This window comes from Pseudophryne corroboree, chromosome 4 (genome assembly GCF_028390025.1).
Source record: "Pseudophryne corroboree isolate aPseCor3 chromosome 4, aPseCor3.hap2, whole genome shotgun sequence".
Classification (NCBI taxonomy): Eukaryota; Metazoa; Chordata; class Amphibia; order Anura; family Myobatrachidae; genus Pseudophryne; species Pseudophryne corroboree.
Window position 1 is genome coordinate 539577569 of NC_086447.1, and position 24978 is coordinate 539602546.

Consider the following 24978-nt stretch of genomic DNA (forward strand, 5'->3'; position numbering starts at 1 on the left):
TGTGGGCAAGCGGGCAAAAGGCCAGTCATATCTGCCCAGACATAGAGGAAAGGGAAGTAGACTGCAGCAGGCAGCCCCTTCCCAGGAAAAGAAGCCCTCCACCAGTGGGGGGGTAGTCTCAAGAGTCTCAGCGCGCAGTGGGATCACTCGCAAGTTGACCCCTAGATCGTACAAGTATTATCCCAGGGGTACAGATTGGAGAGTCGAGACAATTTTTCCTCGCAGGTTCCTGAAGCCTGCTTTACCAACGGCTCCCTCCGACAGGGAGGCAGTATTGGAAAAAGAAAAAAAAATTCACAAGCTGTATTTCCAGCAGGTGATAATCAAAGTACCCCTCCTACAACAAGGAAAAGGGTATTAGTCTTCCACACTATATTGTGGTACTGAAGCCAGAAGGCTTGGTGAGACATAGTCTAAATCTGAAATCTTTGAACACTTACATAAAAAGGTTCAAATCAAGATGGAGTCACTCAAAGCAGTGATAGAGAACAGGAAAAAAGGGGACTATATGGTGTCCCTGGACATCAAGGATTACCTCCATGTCCAAATTTGCCCTTCTCAACAAGGGTACCTCTGGTTCGTGATACAGAACTGTCAATATCAGTTTCAGACGCTGCCGTTGAATTATCCACGGCACCCCGGGCCTTTACCAAGGTAATGGCCGAAAAGATGATTCTTAAAAGAAGAAAGGCATCTTAATTATCCCTTACTTGGACGATATCCTGAAAGGGGCAAGTTTCCAGAGAACAGTTCGAGGTCGGAAAAGAACTATCTAAAGTAGTTCTACGACAGCACGAGTGGATTCTAAATATTCCAAAAATCGCAGCTGTTTTCCGATGATACGTCTGCTGTTCCTAGGAATGATTCTGGGCATAGTCCAGAAAGAGGTATTTCTCCTGGAGGGGAAAGCCAGGGAGTTATCCGACCTAGTCAGAAACCTCCTAAAACCAGGCCAAGTATCAGTGCATCAATGCACAGGAGTCCTGGGAAAAATGGTGGCTTCTTACGAAGCGATTCCATTCGGCAGATCTCACGCAAAAACTTTTCAGGGGGATTTGCTGGACGAATGGTCCGGATCGCATCTTCAGATGCATCAGCGGATAACCCTGTCTCCAAGGACAAGGGTGTCTCTTCTGTGGGGGCTGCAGAGTGCTCATCTTCTAGAGGGCAGCACATTCAGCATTCAGGACTGTGTTCTGGTGACCACGGATGCCAGCCTGAGAGGCTGGGGAACAGTCACACAGGGAAGAAATTTCCAAGGAAGTGTGGTCAAGTCTGGAGATTTCTCTCCACATGAATATACTGGAGCTAAGGGCAATTTACGATGCTCTGAGCCTAGGAAGAACTCTGCTTCAAAGTCAACCGGTGCTGATCCAGAAGGACATCATCATGGCAGTCGCCCACGTAAACAGACGGGGCGACACAAGAAGCAGGAGGGCAATGACAGCAAGGATTCTTCGCTGGGCGAAAGATCATGTGATAACACTGTCAGCAGTGTTCATTCCGGGAGTGGACAACTAGGAAGATTTCCTCAGCATGAATGAATTCCACCCGGAAAAGTGGGAACTTCATCTGGAAGTTTCCACATGTTTGTAAACCGTTGGGAAAGACCAAAGGTGGTTATGATGGCGTCTCACATGAAGCGCCAGGTCTAGAGACCCTCAGGCAATAGCTGGGACGCTCTGGTAACACCGTGGGTGTACCAGTCGGTGTATGTGTTCCCTCCTCTGCCTTTCATACCCAGTGTATGGAGAATGATAGGAAGGAGAGGAGTAAGAACTATACTCGTGGCTCCGGTTTGGCCAAGAAGAACTTGGTACCCGGAACTTCAAGAGATACTAGAAAGGATCTTGATTCAGCAAGAATCATGTCTGTTCCATGACTTACCGCAGCTGCGTTGACGCCAGGGCGGGTGAACGCCGGATCCTAAGGGAAAAAGGCATTCCGGAAGAGGTCATCCCTACCCTGGTCAGAGCCAGGAAGGAGGTGACCGCACAACATTATCACCGTTTAGGTGAAAATATGTTCCATGGTGTGAGGCCAGGAAGGCTCCACGGAAGAATTTCAACTAGGTTAATTCCTACATTTCCTGCAAACAGGAGTGTATATGGGTCTCAAATTGGGGTCCATTAAGGTTCAAATTTCGACCGGTCGATTTTCTTCCAGAAAGAAATTGGCTTCAGTTCCTGAAGTCCAGAAGTTGTTAAGGGAGTACTGCATATACAACCCCCTTTTGATGTCTCCAGTGGCACTGGGCGATCTCAACGTAGTTTGGGATTCCTAAAATCACATTGGTTTAAACAACTCAAATCTGTGGATTTGATATATCTCACATGGAAAGTGACCATGCTGTTGGTCCTGGCCTCGGCCAGGCGAGTGTCAGAATTGGCGGCTTTATCTCATAAAGCCATATCTGATTGTCCATTCGGACAGAGCAAAGCTGTGGACTCGTCCCCAGTTTCTCCCTAAGGTGGTGTCAGCGTTTCACCTGAACCAGCTTATTGTGGTACCTGCGGCTACTAGGGACTTGGAGGACTCCAAGTTGCTGGATGTTGTCAGGGCCCTGAAAATATAGTTTCCAGGTCGGCTGGAGTCAGGAAATCTGACTTGCTGTTTATCCTGTGTGCACCCAACAAGCTGGGTGCTCCTGCTTCCAAGCAGACTATTGCTCGTTGGATTTGTAGTACAATTCAGCTTGCACATTCTGTGGCAGGCTTGCCACAGCAAAAAATATGTAAATGCCCATTCCACAAGGAAGGTGGGCTCATCTTGGGCGGCTGCCCGAGGGGTCTCGGCATTACAACTCTGCCGAGCAGCTACGTGGTCAGGGGAGAACACGTTTGTAAAATTCTACAAATTTGATACCCTGGCAAAAGAGGACCTGGAGTTCTCTCATTCGGTGCTGCAGAGTCATCCGCACTCTCCCGCCCGTTTGGGAGCTTTGGTATAATCCCCATGGTCCTTTCAGGAACCCCAGCATCCACTAGGACGATAGAGAAAATAAGAATTTACTTACCGATAATTCTATTTCTCGGAGTCCGTAGTGGATGCTGGGCGCCCATCCCAAGTGCGGATTATCTGCAATACTTGTACATAGTTATTGCTAACTAAATCGGGTTATTGTTGTTGTGAGCCATCTTTTCAGAGGCTCCGCTGTTATCATACTGTTAACTGGGTTCAGATCACAGGTTGTACAGTGTGATTGGTGTGGCTGGTATGAGTCTTACCCGGGATTCAAAATTCCTCCCTTATTGTGTACGCTCGTCCGGGCACAGTGTCTAACTGGAGTCTGGAGGAGGGTCATAGGGGGAGGAGCCAGTGCACACCACCTGATCGGAAAGCTTTACTTTTGTGCCCTGTCTCCTGCGGAGCCGCTATTCCCCATGGTCCTTTCAGGAACCCCAGCATCCACTACGGACTCCGAGAAATAGAATTATCGGTAAGTAAATTCTTATTATGTTACATATACACCTTATACACACAGCCTGAAGGTCATTTTAGCCAATATTTTTAATAACTTTGTGCATTAAACAAAGTGTGTGTACATTCACACAAATCATTTATGTTTCATATACACCTTATATACACAGCCTGAAGGTCTTATAATACAAATATTTTTAATAAATTTGTGTATTAAACAAAGTTTGTGTACACTGAGGCATCAGAAAACAAAGGTTTCACTATCTCACTCTTACTCAAAAAATGCCGTATTTCTGAATATTCCGTATTTCGGAATATTTGGATATGGGATACTCAACCTGTAATATATATGCTTATACTCCATTTTAGTTACCATATTATAACTACCTCAGTATAAGTGTTGTTTAAACCCTAAATCAGGGTTACAATAACATGTGCAGAGAGAGTTAGATTTGGGTGGGGTGTGTTCAATCTGCAATCTAAATTGCAGTGTAAAAATAAAGCAGCCAGTATTTACCCTGCACAGAAACAAAATAACCCACCAAAATCTAACTCTCTCTGCACATGTTATATCTGCCTCCACTACAGTGCACATGGTTTTGCCCAACTGCTAAAAAATTTCCTGCTGCGATCAACTTGGAAGTATCCCCATTATGTGTAACTGGCACTATGCTGGGGGACATTTTGTGTAACTGGGACTATACTGGGGGGTATAAAAATATTCTGAATTACAGAATAACCCGTTATCCAAAATGCCTCTGGTCCCAAGCATTTTGAATAAGGGATACTCGATACTTTCTTTTTCTTGCGGCCCACACAGGACTTAGACCTTGATATTTCAGCCCCATCGTCCGGACCACTCCCCTAAAACAGAGCATCAACTGCGTTCTGAAGAGAATGTGCATGTGCGCATGTGCTGGTGTGCAGATCAGCATCGGAAGTTGAATTAGGCCCTATATACTCTAAAGGCCAACTTTACTGAAGTGGGAGTTTTTTTTAGAACTGGTGATGTTGCTCATAGCAACCAATCAGATTCTGCTTAACATTTACTATATCTAGCTGCTTCTAGAAGATAATAGATAGAAGCTAATTGGTTGCTATAGGCAACATCACCAGTTCCAAAAAACTCCCACTTTAGTAAATTTACTCCTTAGGGCAGGGGTGGCCAACCAGTCAGTGACAAAGAGCCAAAAAACCTTGTTAGGTACGTGAAAGAGCCGACATCGAGCCGAAGGCACACATGCAAAAATAGAATGTGGCCTTGTGCCTGCTAGACCACGTCCCTGGTATAAAATACATTGAAAAATCCAGAATGACATAAAATACATTTTTAACACCAGATCCATTGAAAAAGACAGATTCGCATAATAAACTTCAGCTCCCCTATGTGTCACTCCAGCCAACACCCTGCTGTCACTCCAGCCAGCTCCCCCATGTGTCACTCCTGCTAGCACCCTCCTATGTCACTCCAGCCAGCACCCCCCTGTGTCACTTCAGCAAACTCTCCCATGTGTCACTATGTCAGGTGTCACTCCCATGTGTCACTACTGCCAGCACCCTGCTTTGTCACCTCAGCCAGCTCTCCCATGTGTCACTCCTGCTACCACCCTCCTATGTCACTCAGCCAGTTCTTCCACGTGTCACTACTTCCAGCACCCTCCTGCGTCACTCCAGTCAACTCCCCCATGTTACACTCCTGCCATGACCCTCCTGTGTCACTCCAGCCAGCTCCGCCTTGTGTCACTCTAGCCCACCCTCGTGTATCACTACATCCCCCCACCAAGTCGTGCCATTGCAGCAGCCACTTATATGTCCTTTGTTTTCCAGTGAGTGTCTCACCTCTAGTATCTGGCTACTTCAGTTTTCAGGTTGTAGTGCTGCTGCGTGTCTGGCTGGAGTGCAGCGGTTTCTGTATCTGTTGTGGTCACATGCTTTAGAGTGTTGGGAGCCACATATGAATAAAGAAAGAGCCGCATGCGGCTCAAGAGCCACTGGTTGGCCACCGCTGCCTTAGGGTATATAGAGCCTAATTCAGCTTCCGACACTGATCTGCAAAAAACGCTATGAAGCAATTTCTGCACATCAACAAATGTGCATACGCATGTATGCGCATGCATGTACCACGTTCTGTGGACACTGATGCTCTGTTTTAGGGGCACTTTCCAGATAATGGAGGCGTATTCCATCCATTGAAGGGGCAGGCCGCGGCGGTTGCATGACATGCATAAGGTCACACACAGACGCTGTGACCTTAAACATTGTGGCCCTCAGACTGCCAGTTAGGCTATGTAAGTAAGAGGCTACCTTAATCATGGGCCCGGCATGCGGGACGGCCTTGTCCTGTGCTGGGCGGCCCCCCGCATGTTAAATAGAAGAGCTGTAGTTTTGCATTTTTTCGCAAAACTACCAATGATACTGAATTAGGCCCATAATACCTAGTATGGGGGCGTGCAAATGGTGTTAAAATGCTGTTGGAGGGGCGCGTTCCAGACAACACAGGCGTGTCAGGACCGATATGGGGGTGCGCAGCCGCTGTGACCCGGGACGTGGTGGGTAGCTGCCCGCCAGCGCAGATTGGCTGTGCAGGAGCTGCACTGGCAGGGAGCTACTCAACGGGTGCAAAAGCATTGCCGCTGTGTGGGGTGGAATAGCCCTGTGCTGGGCGCCCCCCTTCCCCCCCCCCCCCCCCCCCCCCCCGCATATCAGAGAATCGAATCGTAGATGTGCTATATTTAGCACATCTACAATCAGCTCTGAATCACCCCCAAAGTCACTTGTTGACTTAAATAATAACTGGTTATCCTTGTTGGGGCTACTTGAACACCACAGTAATATTGAAACTGATTTTTGGCTTTAATGAGGAATTACTGCAGCTCAAACCAGTACTTTAAAATCACAGCCTCATGTTTCAATGCTGCAATTGAAACACTTATCTACAGTGTTGCAAGTCCAGTGCTCCAAGCCAACAAGTACTGTAGTAACATATTAGTAAATTAACTCTCTATGCAGATGAGACAGCAGTGTTATAAGGCTGGCTGATATGCAATGCTCATGAAGCTTTTCCTTTCAGCACTACCCTCTTAAAAGTCATTTTCTCTAATACCCCTTTTCCACTAGCTTAAAAAACCCGGATTTTTGCAAAGGGGTGCACATCGACCCGGGTTTTTTGGTAATGGAAACGGCTCCCTCAAAAAACCCCGGGTCAAGTGACCTGGGAATCCTACCCAGGTAGCTACCTGCCAATGACCCTGGTAAGGGTGCAGTGTAAATGGGTTACCTGGGTTAGTGGCAAACGCAGGATTTTGAAAGGGGGGTTTCCAAATAATTGGTTACAGGCCACTGAAAAAAAGTCTAACCAGATTAAACATGGCCAAGTGCAGCGCGGCCCCCCTCCCCGGCACCGTTGTTCGATGCAGTTGGCATTGGCAAGTGTGTATGCAATCATTTGAGATGTCGTCCTAGTGTGTACATAGCCTTAGACTGATAGCACAGGCACCACGATCACCACCCCCCATTAATAGACAGACAACACACAGGCACCATGATCTTCAACCCCCTCCACAGACTGACAGCACAGACACCAGTGCCATTACCCCCCTCCCCCCCACACACACACACACACACACACACACACACACACACACACACACACACACACACACACACACACACACACACACAGACCAATAGACAACACAGGCACTACAATCATCCCCTCCCTCTCCCACACAGACTGATGCACAACAACCACCCCCCTTCCCCCACATAGACTGATGCACCACGCCCATCCCCCTCCCGTACATATACTGACACAGACTGACACAGACCTGTCAGTATTAGCAGAGCTCTGCCAGTGCCGTAACTAGGCATTTTAGTGCTGTGTGCAAGAAACGGCATTGGCTCCCCCCTCCCCCCCCCATGTAAGAAAGGGGCAGGCGCGTGAAAAATATATAGGGGCGTGGCTTCATGGGGAAGGGGCGTGGCCGCAAAATAATACCAATTCATACTACGGTGAACAGTAGTCTCCATTATTCAAATGACGCTGCACAGTAGCGCCACTACACCAGGTAGAGCCCCTTTTTACACATTACGGCAGGCAGCGTCCCCTTTTTACACATTACGGCAGGCAGCGTCCCCTTTTTACACTTTACGGTAGACAGTCCCCCTTTTTACACGTTACGGCAGACAGTCCCCCTTTTTACACGTTACAGCAGACAGCGTCCCCTTTTTTACACATTATGGCAGACAGCGTCCCCCTTTTTACACATTACGGCAGACAGCGTCCTCTTATTACACATTACGGCAGACAGTGTCCCCCTTATTACACATTACGGCAGGCAGCATCCCCCTTTTTACACATTACGGCAGACAGTCCCCCTTTTTACACATTACGGCAGACAGCATCCCCTTTTTTACACATTACGGCAGACAGCGTCCCCCTTTTTACACATTACGGCAGACAGCGTCCTCTTATTACACATTACGGCAGACAGCGTCCCCCTTTCTACACATTACGGCAGCCAGTGCCCCTTTTTACACATTGTGGCAGGAGAAAGAGAGAGAGAAAGAAAGAAAGAAAGAAAGAAAGAAAGAAAGAAAAAGAAAGAGAGATAGACTTACCATCTCTCCCCGCTGGCAGTCAGGCTCCTCGTGCTGGCAGAGATCCCGGGCAGCCGCAGGGGAGAAGGAGGAGGAGGGAGGGGGACTGGAGCCGCAGCAGCGCTATATCATTGGTGGTAGCGCCGCTGCAGCAGCCCCCTCTCCTTCCGCATTGGCTGCCCACCGCTGTGAATTCTAGGATGAGGGAACCGCATCCCAGCATTCACAGCAGCGCCGGGCAGCCAATACGGAAGGAGAGGGGAGTGCTGCAGCAGCGCTACTACCAATGACATAGTGCTGTTGCGGCTCCAGTCCCCCTCCCTCCCTGCCTCCGGCGCTGCTGCTTCTCCTCCAGCGCGGCGCACGGCAAAAAACTGGAAGCTTGTAGTGAGTCAATTTGACTCATTACAAGCCGCTGGCCGTGCGCCCTCAGGGTAACTGCGCTGTGTGCCAGGCACACCTGGCACACAGGTAGTTACGGTGCTGAGCTCTGCCTTCAGCAGCCCACAAACCAGTGGGACACTGCTGGTGGCGGCACCAGCTGCGGTGCATGCGGCACGCATATAGGGGACAGGATGGCCGTGACTGAAACAGACCTTCCTCCGCTCACTCCTCCGCTCCCAGGTCCCCTTATTCCGCTACCATACCCACCTCCACTCCCAGGTCCCCTTATTCCGGGTGAATCCCGGAATCTGGTTGAGGGGAAAAGCCTCCTGGAGGGTTGCCACCAAATCCTGGAGAATCCTGGAAACCCGGGGGAGGTGGCAACCCTATCTCATCCTGAGAGGAGCTGCAGCTCCCCCTGCATGTAGCAGCCAGCCTCTCAGTGTGCGTATGTGAGGCAGCTGCTACAGCCGAGCCAGTCACACTGCATGTGAAGCTCTAGCGGCAGTCAGACCGCGTGGTGTATAAAAAAAAATTGGGAGGCTTCTAGGTACTCGGAAACCCCCCCCCCCCTTCCTTGCATGCATGTGTGCTGGGTCATCCGACCAGGGACACGTATACAGCCTAGAGCCCATACCTCCCTGACTGCAGTGTACGGGGGAAACAGAGCACCTGTAAGCGCTGCTGTTTGTCCTGCTATGCAGACAGCAGTGCTGGCTGGGAATGGTGTGTGCTGGAGGCTAGGGGGCAGCCCAGCAGCTTCAAGAGTGCTGGGCTTGCCCCCAGCGTGAGGGTGGGCAGCTTCAAATTGGGGGCATGGCCTAACGGGACCAAGGCCATGCCCCAAGGGTCCCGATCTGCCAGTTTTCCGGGCACTTGGAGATGACGTGTTCCAAATCCGGGGTCAAACACGCCACTTTAGTGGAAAAAGGGTATAAGAGTACAGTACGTTTGCTATGGCAGTTGAAAAATATGGTGTTGTCCTAAAACATGTATTCGTATATACAGTAGAAAGCTCTATTCCTCTCCTTTGTTTCACAATTGGTATGACAGCACAGGTAAGTACTTGTGATTTGTTTAGTCTGCCTCTGTACACCAGGGATACAGTTTAACTGTTGCACCCCCTTTTCTGCTACTTGCTTAGTGGGTGTCAGGGGTGTTGTTGTGGCCAAGAAAGCTGAAAGCAGGCTAGTGGAGCTACCGGGGGCATTTGCCTCAGGGCTTTTTCTGATCCACTGCTAGGCTCAACACTGCTAGCCTGGATCTATGGGGCAAATTCTCAGCGTTCTCTCAGCTCCTCTGTTGCAGGTTCCTCTAGAAAAGCAGTTTAACGGCTGTTTCCTCCACTTTTTATAGCTAGTGGATTATGCTGACTCCTGCTGCAGCTGCCCAAAGTATTTAGGGGCTGATTTATCAATGGATTTATCATGCACAATGAGTTTTAAAAGTTTTGGAGGCATATTTGCAGGAGAGATATCTTACAATCTCTCTTGCTTCGGCCATCTTAGGAGTCTGCCACTGCACATGCACATGGTCAGATTCCCTCAGAGTAGTCTTTTACAAATGTGAAAGGCTTCTTCAGTATTCCGGGGATTTCATTTAACAAATGGAACAACCATGGGCCCTCATTCCGAGTTGTTCGCTCGCAAGCGGATTTTAGCAGATTTGCTCACGCTAAGCCGCCGCCTACTGGGAGTGAATCTTAGCATCTTAAAATTGCAAACGATGTATTCGCAATATTGCGATTACACACCTCGTAGCAGTTTCTGAGTAGCTCCAGACTTACTCGGCATCTGCGATCATTTCACTGCTTGTCGTTCCTGGTTTGACGTCACAAACACACCCAGAGTTCGCCCAGACACTCCTCTGTTTCTCCGGCCACTCCTGCGTTTTTTCCGGAAACGGTAGCGTTTTTTCCCACACGCCCATAAAACGGCCTGTTTCCGCCCAGTAACACCCATTTCCTGTCAATCACATTACGATCGTCAGAACGATGAAAAAGCCGTGAGTAAAATTCCTAACTGCATAGCAAATTTACTTGGCGCAGTCGCAGTGCGGACATTGCGCATGCGCATTAAGCGGAAAATCGCTGCGATGCGAAGATTTTTACTGAGCGAACAACTCGGAATGACCACCATGATTTCATGTAGGTAATCACAGTTGATTCAGTTTGTGAAACTGCTTGTTGCTGCGAGGAGAGAGTGATCCTGCTTGAGGTTTAGATCCATGTGACGGAGTCAGAAAAATAATGGCCCTCATTCCGAGTTGATCGGTCGCAAGGCGAATTTAGCAGAGTTACACACGCTAAGCCGCCGCCTACTGGGAGTGAATCTTAGCTTCTTAAAATTGCGACCGATGTATTCGCAATAATGCGATTACTAACTACTTAGCAGTTTCAGAGTAGCTCCAGACTTACTCTGCCTGTGCGATCATTTCAGTGCTTGTCGTTCCTGGTTGACGTCACAAACACACCCAGCGTTCGCCCAGGCACTCCCACCGTTTCTCCGGCCACTCCTGCGTTTTTTCCGGAAACGGTAGCGTTTTCAGCCACACGCCCCTGAAACGCCGTGTTTCCGCCCAGTAACACCCATTTCCTGTCAATCACATTACGATCGCCGGAGCGAAGAAAAAGCCGTGAGTAAAAATACTTTCTTCATAGTAAAGTTACTTGGCGCAGTCGCAGTGCGAACATTGCGCATGCGCACTAAGCGGATTTTCACTGCGATGCGATGAAAAATACCGAGCGAACAACTCGGAATGAGGGCCAATGTATTACAGTAGACAGTGGTAGAAAATTGAAATTTGACAAATAATTTATCTTATGACATAAATATATTCGTTCAATATATTTCAAAGTGAATACATGAATACATCTATATACAGTAAAAGAAATCCACAAGAGGTGCTACTTTATGAAAAAGTGAAAAGCATGGAAATACAGTTTGCTAAAAAAGTGTCACAGTAGAAAAGGAGGCGGGGCTGAGATATATTATTAGTGCACAGTAGACCCACGTCCTCTACATTTAAAGTGTAAATACACTAGAATACAGTATTTATTTTAAAAAAAAGCATGTCTGCCAGGCTTAGGGGCTAATTCAGTACGGTTCGCAAGTCGCGATTCATACGGAATTATTGCGGGGGTGCCGCAGCGCATACGCAGCGGGACCTACTGCGCATGCATCCACATTTTCTGCGGGGGGCCACAAAAAATGCGATCGCCTCTGCCTGTCAATCAGGCAGAGACGGTAGCGGGACAGGAGGGGGGCGGCAATGCTCCGTTTTCAGGGAGGAAATGGAGCGTTGCAGGGTCGGGGCAACCCTAATGGTGAGTAGTGCGTCGCGAACGGGGGCGTGTTGGGGGTGTAGTTGGGGTGGCTGCGTGACGTTACACGCACCCATCGCGACAAGTAAAATGGCGCCGGGACTCCTGCGGCCGCAACTAAGCTGCGCCAGCAGGAGTCAACCTTAATTTCTGCTGACAAGCAGAAATGATGAGGCAAGCGCAAAATCTGCTTGTAGCAGGGGGTAGACACCAGTCAGCATGCTGGGCGGCCTTGCCCAGCACTGGGTGGCCCCCAGCATGCGTGCAAAAGGATAACAAATTCTGCTGATTAGCTGAATTTGCTATCCTTACTGAATTGGCCCCTAAATCCTTAATATTTTTCCTATGTAAGTGTAATCACTTACAGTATCTTCCAGTAATCATTGATTTTAAATGTGATCATTGATTCATTCTAATGTGATCAATGATTATATATGCTCTCTAATGTTTGATAAGTTTGCATTTGCTAAATGCTCTCTCTTCTCTCTCATTATCACACTACATTGTTATGCAATAATATAATGCAATAATATGATAATAATAATAATAATAATAATAATAATAATAATATTATAATAATACAATAATAATAATAATAATAATAATAATAATAATATAATACAATAATATGATATTTCTGCACTGCTGTGACCAATAGGCAGTGCATTTGGCTACCACAGTCTGAAAAATCTAGGAGCACTTCCACAAATACTGTAGTGAACAGTGGGGGTCATTCCGAGTTGTTCGCTCGCAAGCTGCTTTTAGCAGCTTTGCACACGCTAAGCCGCCGCCTACTGGGAGTGAATCTTAGCTTCTTAAAATTGCAAACGAAAGATTCGCAATTTTGCGATAAGACATCTCTGTGCAGTTTCTGAGTAACTCAAGACTTACTCGGCATCTGCGATCAGTTCAGTGCTTGTCGTTCCTGGTTTGACGTCACAAACACACCCAGTGTTTGCCCAGACACTCCTCCGTTTCTCCAGCCACTCCCGCGTTTTTCCCAGAAACGGTAGCGTATTTTTACACACACCCATAAAACGGCATGTTTCCGCCCAGAAACACCCACTTCCTGTCAATCACATTACGATCACCAGAACGAAGAAAAAAACGTGAGTAAAATTCCTAACTGCATAGCAAATTTACTTGGCGCAGTCACAGTGCGGACATTGCGCATGCGCACTAAGCGGAAAATCGCTGCGATGCGAAGAAATTTACCGAGCGAACAACTCGGAATGACCCCCCGTAAGCAAAGAGCCGTGGAGCTGCCAATTTGTGCTTCATAAATAACCTCCACTATTGTGGTCTATGCTTCTAATAAAACGTGTATAAGCATCAGTTTAAGGAGTGTACACAAGAGGGCAGCATTGGACAATATGAGATCAAGTAAACATTTTCTAGAGAAATGAATATATTTTAATTTAGAAAAGGTTTGTCATCAATTTGAATTATATTTTTATGACTATTGTCAGAAATAGGAGTATTAACCTCATACAAATAATCCTATAATATCCACGCTTACTTGAATAATGTCATATACAATATGTTCTAACGGTGCTTCTGGGTGATTTGCTCTCCAGCTGAGTTGAAACATGCACTAACATTTGGGCTAATTCAGATGAGAGATTAATGAACATTCAGTAAGAATTTGCTAATGCAGTGGCTGGTAATGAGAAGGCGGGTTTGCATATGTAACGTAAGTAGTAAAATGTCACACACAGGCCCCTGTCAGCTGCAACATGAGTTACATGCTACAGTGCTTGGGGTGCAGAGCAGGGTACACCGGGGGTCATTCTGAGTTGATCGCTCGCTAGCAACTTTTTGCAGTGCTATGACCAAGTTAAATCTCAGCAAAACTGCGCATGCGTATGCACCGCAATGCGCAGGCGCGTCGTACGGGTACAAAGAGGATCGGTGCTGGGTGATGGATTTAATGAAGAATCCATTCGCACAGCTGATCGCAAGGTGATTGACAGAAAGAGGGCGTTTGTGGGTGTCAACTGACCATTTTCTGGGAGTGTTTGGAAAAACGCAGGTGTGTCCAAGCGTTTACAGGGCGGGTGTCTGACGTCAATTCCTGAACCAAAAAGACTGAAGTGATCGCAGTGGCTGAGTAAGTCCAGAGCTACTCAGAAACTGCAAAAAACTTTTTTGTGCTGTCAGCTGCAAAAGCGTTCGCACACTTGCAAAGCGAAAATACACTCCCCCATAGGCGGCAACTATCTGATCGCAGCACTGCAAAAAGTTGCTAGCGAGCGATCAACTCGGAATGACCCCCACAGAGTCTGGGTCTGCGTCATCGGATGCAATCTCCCTGGATCCCTGTGCACAGATACAAAGTCCAGCCTGAGTAAGCTGCTGGCCTGGGCCTGTAACCATCGCAGCAAACGGATCCTTGATAATGCTAACAAGAGGCTACATTAGAATTTTAATTAGACGTAATTTAACAGACGCTTCCTTGTGGCTATACAATTTCATACAAACATAAATCAGCCCAATTGTTTGCAGTCTTCTCCAAATATCACAGAGATGTATACAGAAGAACAATGTTATAATCCGCAGATCAGCCCCGAATGTGGAAATTTCAGGAATGCATCATACTCGAGTGCATACCTCCCAACTTCTTTGTCCCTTGAAGAGGGACATCTTCGTGTGCCGAAATTAGGGGTGTGGCCTCGGGCATGGGTGTGGTCTCATATATAGGGGGCGTGGCCTTGCGGCATGAACCGCGATCACTAACCATGCTCCCCGTTGTCGTGGGAGCATGAACAGCACTCAGTGAGCTGCTGGCCAGCTCTCTGGCCTCCGACAGCAATGGGGTCAGCCTGACCATGTCCTGGCCACACAGCAAGAAGAGTGAGGGCATGGTGTCATCATGATCTCTGTGCATATACATGAATCAACATGCTGAGCATATGCATGTCTTCCTTTCCATGATGTAATTACACCAGCAGAGGTCTTCTTCCCCGTGCACTGAGATTCTATATGGTTTACTATGGGAGAAGATCCATGGAGGGGGGTGACACCCCGATACACCCACACTGTATGACACCAACCCTTGTGTCGCAACTTATCAGTGCTGATATGAATGTGACAGATGGTACAGTACCTTTATAGGCGATTAGAGTTTTCACCTGGAACCCCTTGGTTTTGTTATGTTCTCCCTTCCCACTGCAGGTTTGTTTGCTTTACTTGTTTTACTTAAGCGTTCCTACATCATGTGTACCATTTGGCTCATGTAAGCAAGTCTGCACCACAGCATTCGAATGACTGCTCTGTTAGGGGTGGGGAACATATCAAAGATACTTTTTTTAATTACTGGATGAAATAGACACAGCAACAGTCACTGTTATCAGCAGGGCTGGCGAATATGATCTTGAGATGGAGTCAGAGTGTCCAAGAGACAATACGAGTAGAATCCTGTAGGCAGTAATGTACATCAGGCCGAATGGTGCAATGACAAAACCAGAAAAGGGGCCACATATGCACCAAGCTCTGGAATGCGATACTTCGTAGCTTGAATGCGGAGGGCAACACCATCTTTCGATGGTGTTACCCTATAGAATCCTATGGGATTCTATTCATATTTCCTCCTAATAGGGATCCAATCATATCCCTTCCAGCATGTGTGGGGCATATTATGGTACAGGGGGCATTATTGTATAGGGCAAATTATGGTACAGGGGGTATTACTGTATGGGGCATATTATGGTGCAGGGGGCATTATTGTGTGGGGCATATTATGGTGCAGGGTGCTTTACTGTGTGATGCATAATAAGGTGCAGGGGGTATTACTGTGAGGGGCATATTATAGTGCAAGGGGCATTAATGTGTGTGGCATAATACGGTGGAATTTGTTTCTTTCCTGTAAGGTAGTCTTTTCTTGCAAGAGTTCACCCATTATAGTGAGGCCACACCTACTTTAGCAAATTGTGTAATTTTTTTACTATTCTCACTGGTAGCCAAAATGTCTAGAAACCACTCTGGCAAGGGGATAGAGCTTGGGCTGTGAAAGCTTGTGGGCAGAGGATGGACTGTGACAGGTCAGTAATAGAGTGCGGGTTGTGGCAGCTGGGGGACAGAGGGTAGACTGTGATAGGTAGGGGATAGAGCACAGGCTATGGCAGCTAGCCGACAGAGGGTGGACTGTGACAGCTAGGGGACACAGTGCGAGATGTGACAGCTAGAGGACAGAGGGCAGGCTGTCACAGGAGATAGAGCGCTGGCTGTGACAACTATTGGCAAAGAGGAGACTGGGACAGGGGTATCTTTAGGTCAACAGCACTTAGGTCGACATGGTTTATAGGTCTACATGACAAAGGTCGACACATGAAAGGGTCGACATGATTTATTTTCAAATAATTTTTTAAACTTTTTCATACTTTACAATTCACGTGGACTACAATTGGGAATAGTAATATGCCCGAAGCATGGTGAGCGAAGCGAGCCATGCGAGGGGATACAGTGCACTAATTGGGGTTCCCGGTCACTTTAGGAAGAAAATGACACAACCCCCCCAAAAAAAACCTCATATCGACCTTTTCCGCGTCGACCTAATGACTGTGTCGACATAATGACTGCGTTGACCTATTTTCGGTGCCGACCTAGTCACTGTTGACCCTATGATCCACACTCGGGACAGAGGGTAGGGGACAGGGGGTGGAGACTACTCATGGTATGTCCCACTCCCACGTCATTCTGCAGAACAGTACAATAGTAATCTGATTGCAGTAAACAGTCATCTGGAGCTGGCTCTGTGCTACCCTTCTAGTAAGACCCACTCCAGACTAGCTATACTGCCATTCTTTATTTAGTTCATGTCATTGTATTTGGGAAATGGCTCTTTCACATTTATTAGTAACATTTACTTTTACAATTATTAGTATCATTTCTGCACTATTGTTAGGCCTAAATATAAACACTTGTATACCTACTGTAGCTTACGATTGCTGCAAATTCTACTGGTTGGATACATGAAATATATGTGATCATTATATACAAGAATATGACTTTTTTTGATGTACATTTTCTCTAAGTACTGTAAGACCTTATTTGTCCAACTGTCGTATGTACATTCCAGTTCTTTTTCATGTACCAAATGAAATAGGAAATGTATTAGAATTCCACCAACGATCTATGCGTGTTAATGATGTTAATCTTATTTTTTCTTACCTGTCTCTAATTACATTAATGGTTTTTACTCCCATTGATGCACAGATCTGAATAACAGCCTGTCCCACAGCACTATTTGCACCATTTTGAATGACAGTGTCGCCTGGGGAAGATACAGTGTATGCATGACTTCACAGGTTACAGTTGCAGAATTGGTTATGACTAAATTCAAGTTGGCTAAAGGACTTCTGACGTCACCAGGGGAAGGAGCAAGGTCAGAACATGGTACCCGAAATGTACCCTCTCAGGCTTGCTTCGTTTACCACGCTTCGGGCTCGGTGGCTCGCTCCGCTTTGCTCGCCACCAGGTTACTAAAGGGAGTAGGGGGCTTTGCTCTGCACACTGACATCAGAAGTCCATTAGCCCAATTAGGGGGAGATGTACTAAGCAGTGATAATAGTGGAGAAGTGAGCCAGTAGAGAAGTTGTCCATGGCAACCAATCAGCTGCTCTGTATACTTTTATAGTATGCAAATTCTAAATGTTATGTCAATGCTGATTTGTTGCTATGGGCAACTTCTCTACTGGCTCACTTCTCCACTTTTATCACTTCTTAGTACATCTCCCTCTTAACAGTGGCAAACGCAGGATTTGCAAGGGGGGGGTTCCAGAACTGGGCGGAGCCAATCACGGGGGTGGGGACTGAGGTGACCCAGTATGTGCTGGGTCCGTAAAACTAGTGTGTCTGTGTGTGTGTGTATGTGTGTGTATATATATATATATATATATACCTACATATATCTACACATATATAATATATATATATATATATATATATACATACACACACACATACATATACACGGGTGGTCTTCAGTATGCCGGCGGTCGGGCTCCCGGCGACCAGCATACCGGCGCTGGGAGCCCGACCGCTGGCATACCGACACTTATTCTCCCTAGTGGGGGTCCACGACCCCCCTGGAGGGAGAATAGAATAGTGTGGCGCGCGTGCCCGTAGCGTGGTGAGCGCAGCGAGCCCGCAAGGGGCTCATTTGCGCTCGCCACACTGTCGGTAAGCCGGCGGCCGGCCTCCCGGCGCAGGTATGCTGGTCGCCGGGAGATCGTAGTGAACCCATAGACACATATGCATAGCATATTAAACATGCATATATATATATATATATATATATATACATATATGTACACACACATACAGTACATATATATATATACACATGTATATATATGTATATCATGTGTGTGTGTGTGTTTATATGTATGTATGTATGTATGTATGTATGTGTATATATGTATGCACATGGATATATATGTACTATAATTAAAATAAAGTAAACTTTTATTGCACTTGCAAGTGTCACCAGCCACCAGGAAGACAGCAGGCTACAGAGGACGCTAGGCAGCCATTAATAATACTCATGCAGCTAAAAAAAAAAAAATTTTTTTTTTTTTTTTTAGTGGAGGGGGGTTTCTGGGTGCTCGGAAACCCCCCCTGGGTGCGCCACTGCTTAAATACATCAACCATGCAGAACTGGATAGTGCTACATCAATTCTCAGAGAATGAAACTAAACTTTATTTATACTTATATCTGTATTAATCAGCAAAGTAAAGTTAATCATGGTCTACCACAAAAATACTCTTCATTACACAATACATTAGTAAAAGCATTAGCAATATGCAGTACTTCACTAATCAACTTATTCAATATATCACTTCAGTAATATCGGATCTGTCTGTGAAACATTTTATTCCTGTAATTAATGTACTTGTGTATTCTACGAACAAACTTTGGAACTGTGATTCAGAGATACTGTATGTGACAGGACTGTTTCAGAGGGGGAGGTGTGTGACTCTGCCATATGTGCTTTATATTTCCCCATGCTGTAGACAGGTGAATATAAATGTGACAGCTGTGAGAGTTTATATTACTGGTGTGTGACAGCAGCAGCTGTGTATGCAATGAAGTTTATAGAGGAATATTTACTGCTATTGTCATTTACACGTTTGTGTGGTAAAGACTGTGGTAATGATAGTAATGATAGCTCTGTATTTTTTATGCGCCTCAGTGAATGATCAGTACGCCCTCCCCCAAGTATTGGTGCACTTTTTCTCCCAGAACATAAAGCCACACATACTGTATGTATGCAGAAGGACAGTGATACTGTATGTTGGAGTGACATCAAGCAGCAGAACTTACCAGCCCTCAAAGTAACAAAGTCCGTGAGCATTCGGTAGGCAGTGCAAGGGTTAACACTGAGAGTAGCAGCGCTGAGGATAGAGATTGTTTTAGCTATAGGAATCACTTCATCCGACTTACAAACTGCATCAGTTCTCCATGTTCCTAATGTAAGGAAACAAATAAGAGTAATTGTATTTGTTTCCACTTATCAGATTGCAGACTTAGAGGGGTCCATTTACAAATGTTGAAAAATATGACTATACTGAAAAGTGCATCCTGATACGGTATGTCATAAGTGGCTAGGCTTTCCGATCATCCTTTATCAAGGAAAACAAAGTGGGCGGAATGAACAGTACCAACCTCTAGGTGGAACATCCCGCCACACATCACGCTGATACTAATTGCATACTGTATGTACTGACATATGCAGTTAGGATTGCTAAGGGTTGCTCTCCCAATAAGAGCTGTCCTTTGCAATGGCCGCCAATCCATGAACTTCTGGGGTTAATGAGTGACGTGGCAGCCATGGAGGATGCTGGGAGGGATCCGATGGGATCAATTGGAGTGATTGACAGTCAGGCACCATTTGTGGTTGTTAATGGGGGAGTGGTGGCAACAATGGGCCTAATTCAGACCTGATCGCTGCTGTGGGTTTTCGCATGCGACGGCACAGTGATTGACAAGCAGAGGCGGTCTCTGGGCGGGAGGGGGCATGCTGGCGGCATTTGGCTGCCGTTTTAGGGGCGAGCGTGCAGGAGCTGCACTGGCAGGGAGCTACTCTTCAAGTACAAAAGCGCTTTTGTACTTGTGTGTGGGGGAAGGTAGGCACTGACATGCGGGGTGGACTAGCCCTGTGCTGGGCATCCACCCGCATGTCAGGGAAGTAGGGAAGCTGATTGTAGATGTGCTAAATTTAGCACATCTATGATCAGGTCTGAATTAGGCCCAATATGTGTCTTGTGGACGTTTTTGGGGTATGTCACTGAGTGCACCTGTGAATCTATACTCAAGCAGCGTGCCTCTGGCATCTCAGGCTGCCATGCTGCGTGGCCGTTGATTTAATTGAGCTGATGAATATTGATGAATATTGCTGGGATGCGGTCAATTTACTTACAATCAAAATCCCGACGATCAAAATACCGTCAACCATTGACCAACTTTCAAAATCCCGACAAGGTCAAATTACTGACATGGTCAAAATACCGACATTTAAAATACAGATAAGGTCAAAATACCGTCATTTAAAATGTCGACAGGTCGAAAAGTCGACATGAGTTTTCATGATTTTTGCATTGAAACCGACTTTTTCATACTTTACCATCCATGGGGACCTGGAGGGGGAATATAATAGTCGGGAATATAATAGCGTGCCTGAAGCATGGTTAGCGCAGCGAGCCATGCGAGGGGACGCGGTACACTTATACGGTGTCCATGTCGACCTATGCTGACATACACATCAACATTTTTTTTTAAAGTTGTGTTGACTTTTAGACCTGTTGACATTTTAAATGTCGGTATTTCGGTCAATTGATGTCGGGATTTTGATAGTAGGTATTTCATACTAAACCCGATATGTATGTGTGCTGGATATGTGTAAGGAGTTGCTGTGCCTTTGTGCTTGTTCCGTTGGGCGTCTCTGTACTTTTCAGCGGTGCTGGGTTTTGAATAATTTTGCACATACTCACAGCCAGATGTACTAAGCTTGAAAAGTGATAAATATCACTGTGACAAAGCACCAGCCAATCGGCTCCTAACTGTCATTTTTCAAACACAGCCTGTGACATGGCAGTTAGGAGCCGATTGGCTGGTGCTTTATCACAGTGATATTTATCACTTTTCAAGCTTAGTACATCTGGCCCTCAATGTGCACAATCGCAGCTGCAATCGCCATAGTGTCTGTCAATGAATCAGGCCAAATATTAGTAATACGGTGTAGGCTATGTGTGACAGGATAAAATGACATGATTTTAGATGTTTTTATCAATTTTAAAAGCAAGTAACACTTGATGATGTGCGCACATCTCTAGTAATAAGTGACCCAAACATGTGGAACACTGTGGCTTGAGGAATGATAGGCCTCATTCAGAGATGGATGCAGTGCAGCTCCTGCGTCTTTGTATTGTATGGCAGGATGCGGCTGAAGGGGCACTGTGTGCGACTATGCAGGACCCATTCTGCACATAAACAGAATGGGTCCTGTGCATGCGCAGATGTCCTACTATCGGAGATGTACGCAAACCAGCGCAGATGCCCCCTATTGGAGAAGTACGCAAATCAAAATTAGAGGAACTTGCATGTGATATGACTTGTCCAATAGAAATGCATAAGCAAGTTTGTTGATTTTTATTCTATTCCATTTGATTTTATGGGTGATTTATGTTCAACATTAAAACAGACATCCAAATCCGAACAATAAACTACTAGTCAAAATCGACACACATCAAATTAGATTTTGAAATCGATTTCAAAGTCGAATGTTCGCAAATGAACGATTTGGACAGTGAAAACGAATGTTGATTTGATTCCTTTTCAGTTGATTGAAATTGACCATAAAATCAAATACAAAATCAAACATTAGCAAATATACCCCCAAGTCTCCATTTCACCTGGTTTTAATCAGCCACAGGTCCTGTGCAATTCATATATGTCCCTTATTTAATGGATGATCTTGTAATCCTATGTGGCAGAAACTAAATCATTGCAGGGGGTGTAAGGGACTATTTGTAAGGTGAGCCTATAGCTGGTGGTTCGGCAAGGGTGGGGTACTTTTCCTGGATGTCAAATTTTTGGGTGCAAGTTTTATGGTTAATTAATGCAAAAATTCCATTTTACATTTATGACAAAACCGCTTCAGATTTTTGTGTATGCATAGGGGCTTACTAGCCCAACCACTCCCCGCAAATATTTGAGAGGCTCCTGTGAAAGTACTGGGTTGAGGGGCTCAGTGCAGCTGTCATCTACAGTTAATATAGGCAGTGTCAGGATGGAGATAATCCCCTTTTTGAGCTGCTCCACCTCCTCCCTCACCATAGCCCTTCTCTCCGCCTGCCTCCTGAGTCCCTGCTCCCCCCTGCACCCAGCTCCAACCTATACAGTGTGTGGCTAGTTACTGTGGGCTGACCCCTCCTCTGGGACCAACCCTACACCCTTCTCACCTCCCACTTCATATGTTCGTCACCTCTTCCTCCTTCCACCTTTGTCAGCTCCCTTTTGTCCCTTCTCTCCCTTCCCTCGCTGCACCCCCTGACTTCTCCCCATTTAAAAACTGGGTTATGCTGAAAATGAACCTTGTAAAGTGGTCACTACGTTTGCACACATGATCCAGAGGATTGCTTGGTTGCATACGCTACTGTGAATGGGTCAGCTAGCCACTATCGCGATGTGGCTGCACATGCGACTCAGGCAAAGGCGATCACTGGGCTGAGATGCCGATAGCATCTCTTACATGCACATTGCGCACTGCGGCGCATGCGCAGTTCAGACCTGATCGCCTGCTGTGCAAAAATCCACAGCAGTAATCAGGTCTGAATTAGCCCCATTGTACGCAAATCGGTCAATGTTTCCTTACTGCACATGCTTCTGAACCATATATATACATACATACATACATACATACATACATACACATATATATATATATATATATATATGGGATCAGTATGATATCCCGGCTGTTGGGATCCCGGCGGCTGGGAGACCGGCGGTGAGGTTCACTGCCCTCACCACACTTCGGGCCCGGTGGCAAACTTAGGTCACCACAGGGTTATATTCCCCCATGGGTGGTGGTGTGGACCGCCACCCGAGTGGGGATTTCAGCCGGTATATCACCAGGTGTTGGGATTCCCGCGTCGGTATCCTGACAATCGAGATCCTGACAGCTGGCAAAGTGAATACCATATATATATATATATATATACAAGCGTCCAGATAGGCAGCACACACAGTCAGAGATTATAATGGTCCGGTGCCTTCCGTAGGGGTCCCGCATGCAGGGTACTCCAAACATATATTCACAGACGGCGGCACTCGTAAATTATCAAGCAAAGACAGGGATGTGCTTCAACGTTTCGAGGACTTTATTTCCTCGTCATCAGGATAAATAAACAAACACAAAACTCACGTTTATATCCCCTCACCGCACCACGTGAATCACGGCTGGATCCGGAAGACCGAGGACGGCGCCCACATGTGACGTCATCATTCGTTCCCCGTCACCATAACAACCGACCAACAAACTTCTGTGACAAATAAAACGGCATAATGAGGGAACGAGTCACCATAAGGAGTATTCAGACAGATACATAGAGTAGTTCTAATACGTCTTATGTTATAAATATAATTGTTATAGTCCATTGTTGATCTGGATCCGATCACACAAAAAATAGTACATTATATGGTATTCATTAAAACTCACATAAACCCGGCAGATAACCCAGATGAACTTAATCTAGCACCATGATAACACATATCTAAATAACAATATATGCAAGCCGCACATATCCCATATTATACATTGCATTATAGCATACAGATCCGCAATCATAAGAACTTTTACTCTCATAGAAAGCAGTGGAGCCCAAGGGTTTCATTGAGACCCTTAGGGGACAAGGTGTTTAATCTGTGAATCCACCTAGATTCACAGCGCAAAAGTGCAAGAGATCTATCCCCCCCTCTGCATCTGGGAGGCACGTGATCTATAATCATATACCTCAGAGCTGATAGATTATGACCAGCTCTCACAAAGTGTCTTGCAATAGGTTGATCGCTATGGCCCTTCTCCAGAGCAGTCCTGATCGATAGTCTGTGTGTAGCCATACGTTCACGTAGGGTTCTATCTGTCTTTCCTACGTAACTAAGGCCACAGGGACAGGTGATCATGTATACAACGAATTTCGTCGTACATGTCACCCGATGCCTAATAAAAAACTTTTTACCGCTATATGGATGTCTAAAGCTGTCCCCTGCCACCATATAGCTACAGGTGGTGCAGCTCAGACATTTATAGCAGCCGTTCTTTCTTGACAAAAAATGGGACTCGGGGGTTTCTATTTTAGTAATGTCAGTCTTGACTACCCAGTCACGTATATTCCTCCCCCTGGTATAACATGGCATCACTGTCTTACCCATTAAATTCAAATTTTTGTCAGTACTGACTATAGGCCAGAGTTTTTTTGTAATGGTTCTAATCTGATTGCTCTTATCATTATAGTGGTTAACCCACGCAATGCGATTAGTGTTATCATTTCTTTGTCTGGTGACCAGAAGTTGCTCACGGGGAATTGATAATGCTCTGGCTTTTGCTTGCTGTAGCATCAGCTCATCATAACCCCGAGTTTTAAATTTAATTATCATTTGATCGATGTTATCAATAGCTAGCTCATCGTCACTACAAATCCGCCTAGCACGGAGGAATTGAGAGTATGGTAACCCATACTTCAGAGGCTTAGGGTGGAAACTTGATGCATGTAACAGGGTGTTTCGGTCTGTTTGTTTACTGAATAAATTCGTGGAAATTTTACCATCATTCAATTCTATCAGCACATCAAGAAAATGTACCGACTTACAATCAATAGAATAAGTGAATTTAATGGGACTATCGGATGTATTATGACTAGATATAAGCGACACAAATGATTCCTCCGATCCCGTCCAAATAAGGAATATGTCGTCTATATATCTAGCATAAAATAAAACCTTATTCCCAACTAATGTTCTATTGAAGAAAATATCACGTTCTGCGCTAAACATAAACGCGTTGGCGTACGATGGGGCCACATTATATATATATATATACACACACACATATATATATATATATATATACACACACACATATATATATATATATTTTGTGGTGTAGCTGGCACTCGATGATCACGGCTTATTACCGGGGTGCCTTCCTTCAAATATGCACAGTGAAGGGTTTGCGATAATTGGGGACAGATGT

General features: G+C 46.0%; 1 protein-coding gene across 1 annotated transcript in view; it reads right to left on the reverse strand.

Annotated features, from left to right (window-relative positions):
- LOC134911589 (enoyl-[acyl-carrier-protein] reductase, mitochondrial-like) overlaps positions 1–24978 on the reverse strand; it is a 173982-nt gene that overhangs the window by 38157 nt on the left and 110847 nt on the right. Inside the window, exons 3-4 of the mRNA XM_063919715.1 lie at positions 19050–19193; positions 16895–16997 (exon numbers count right to left, since the gene is read on the reverse strand). Coding sequence (XP_063775785.1) covers positions 16895–16997; positions 19050–19193 — 247 coding nt within the window. The remainder of the gene's footprint in view (positions 1–16894; positions 16998–19049; positions 19194–24978) is intronic.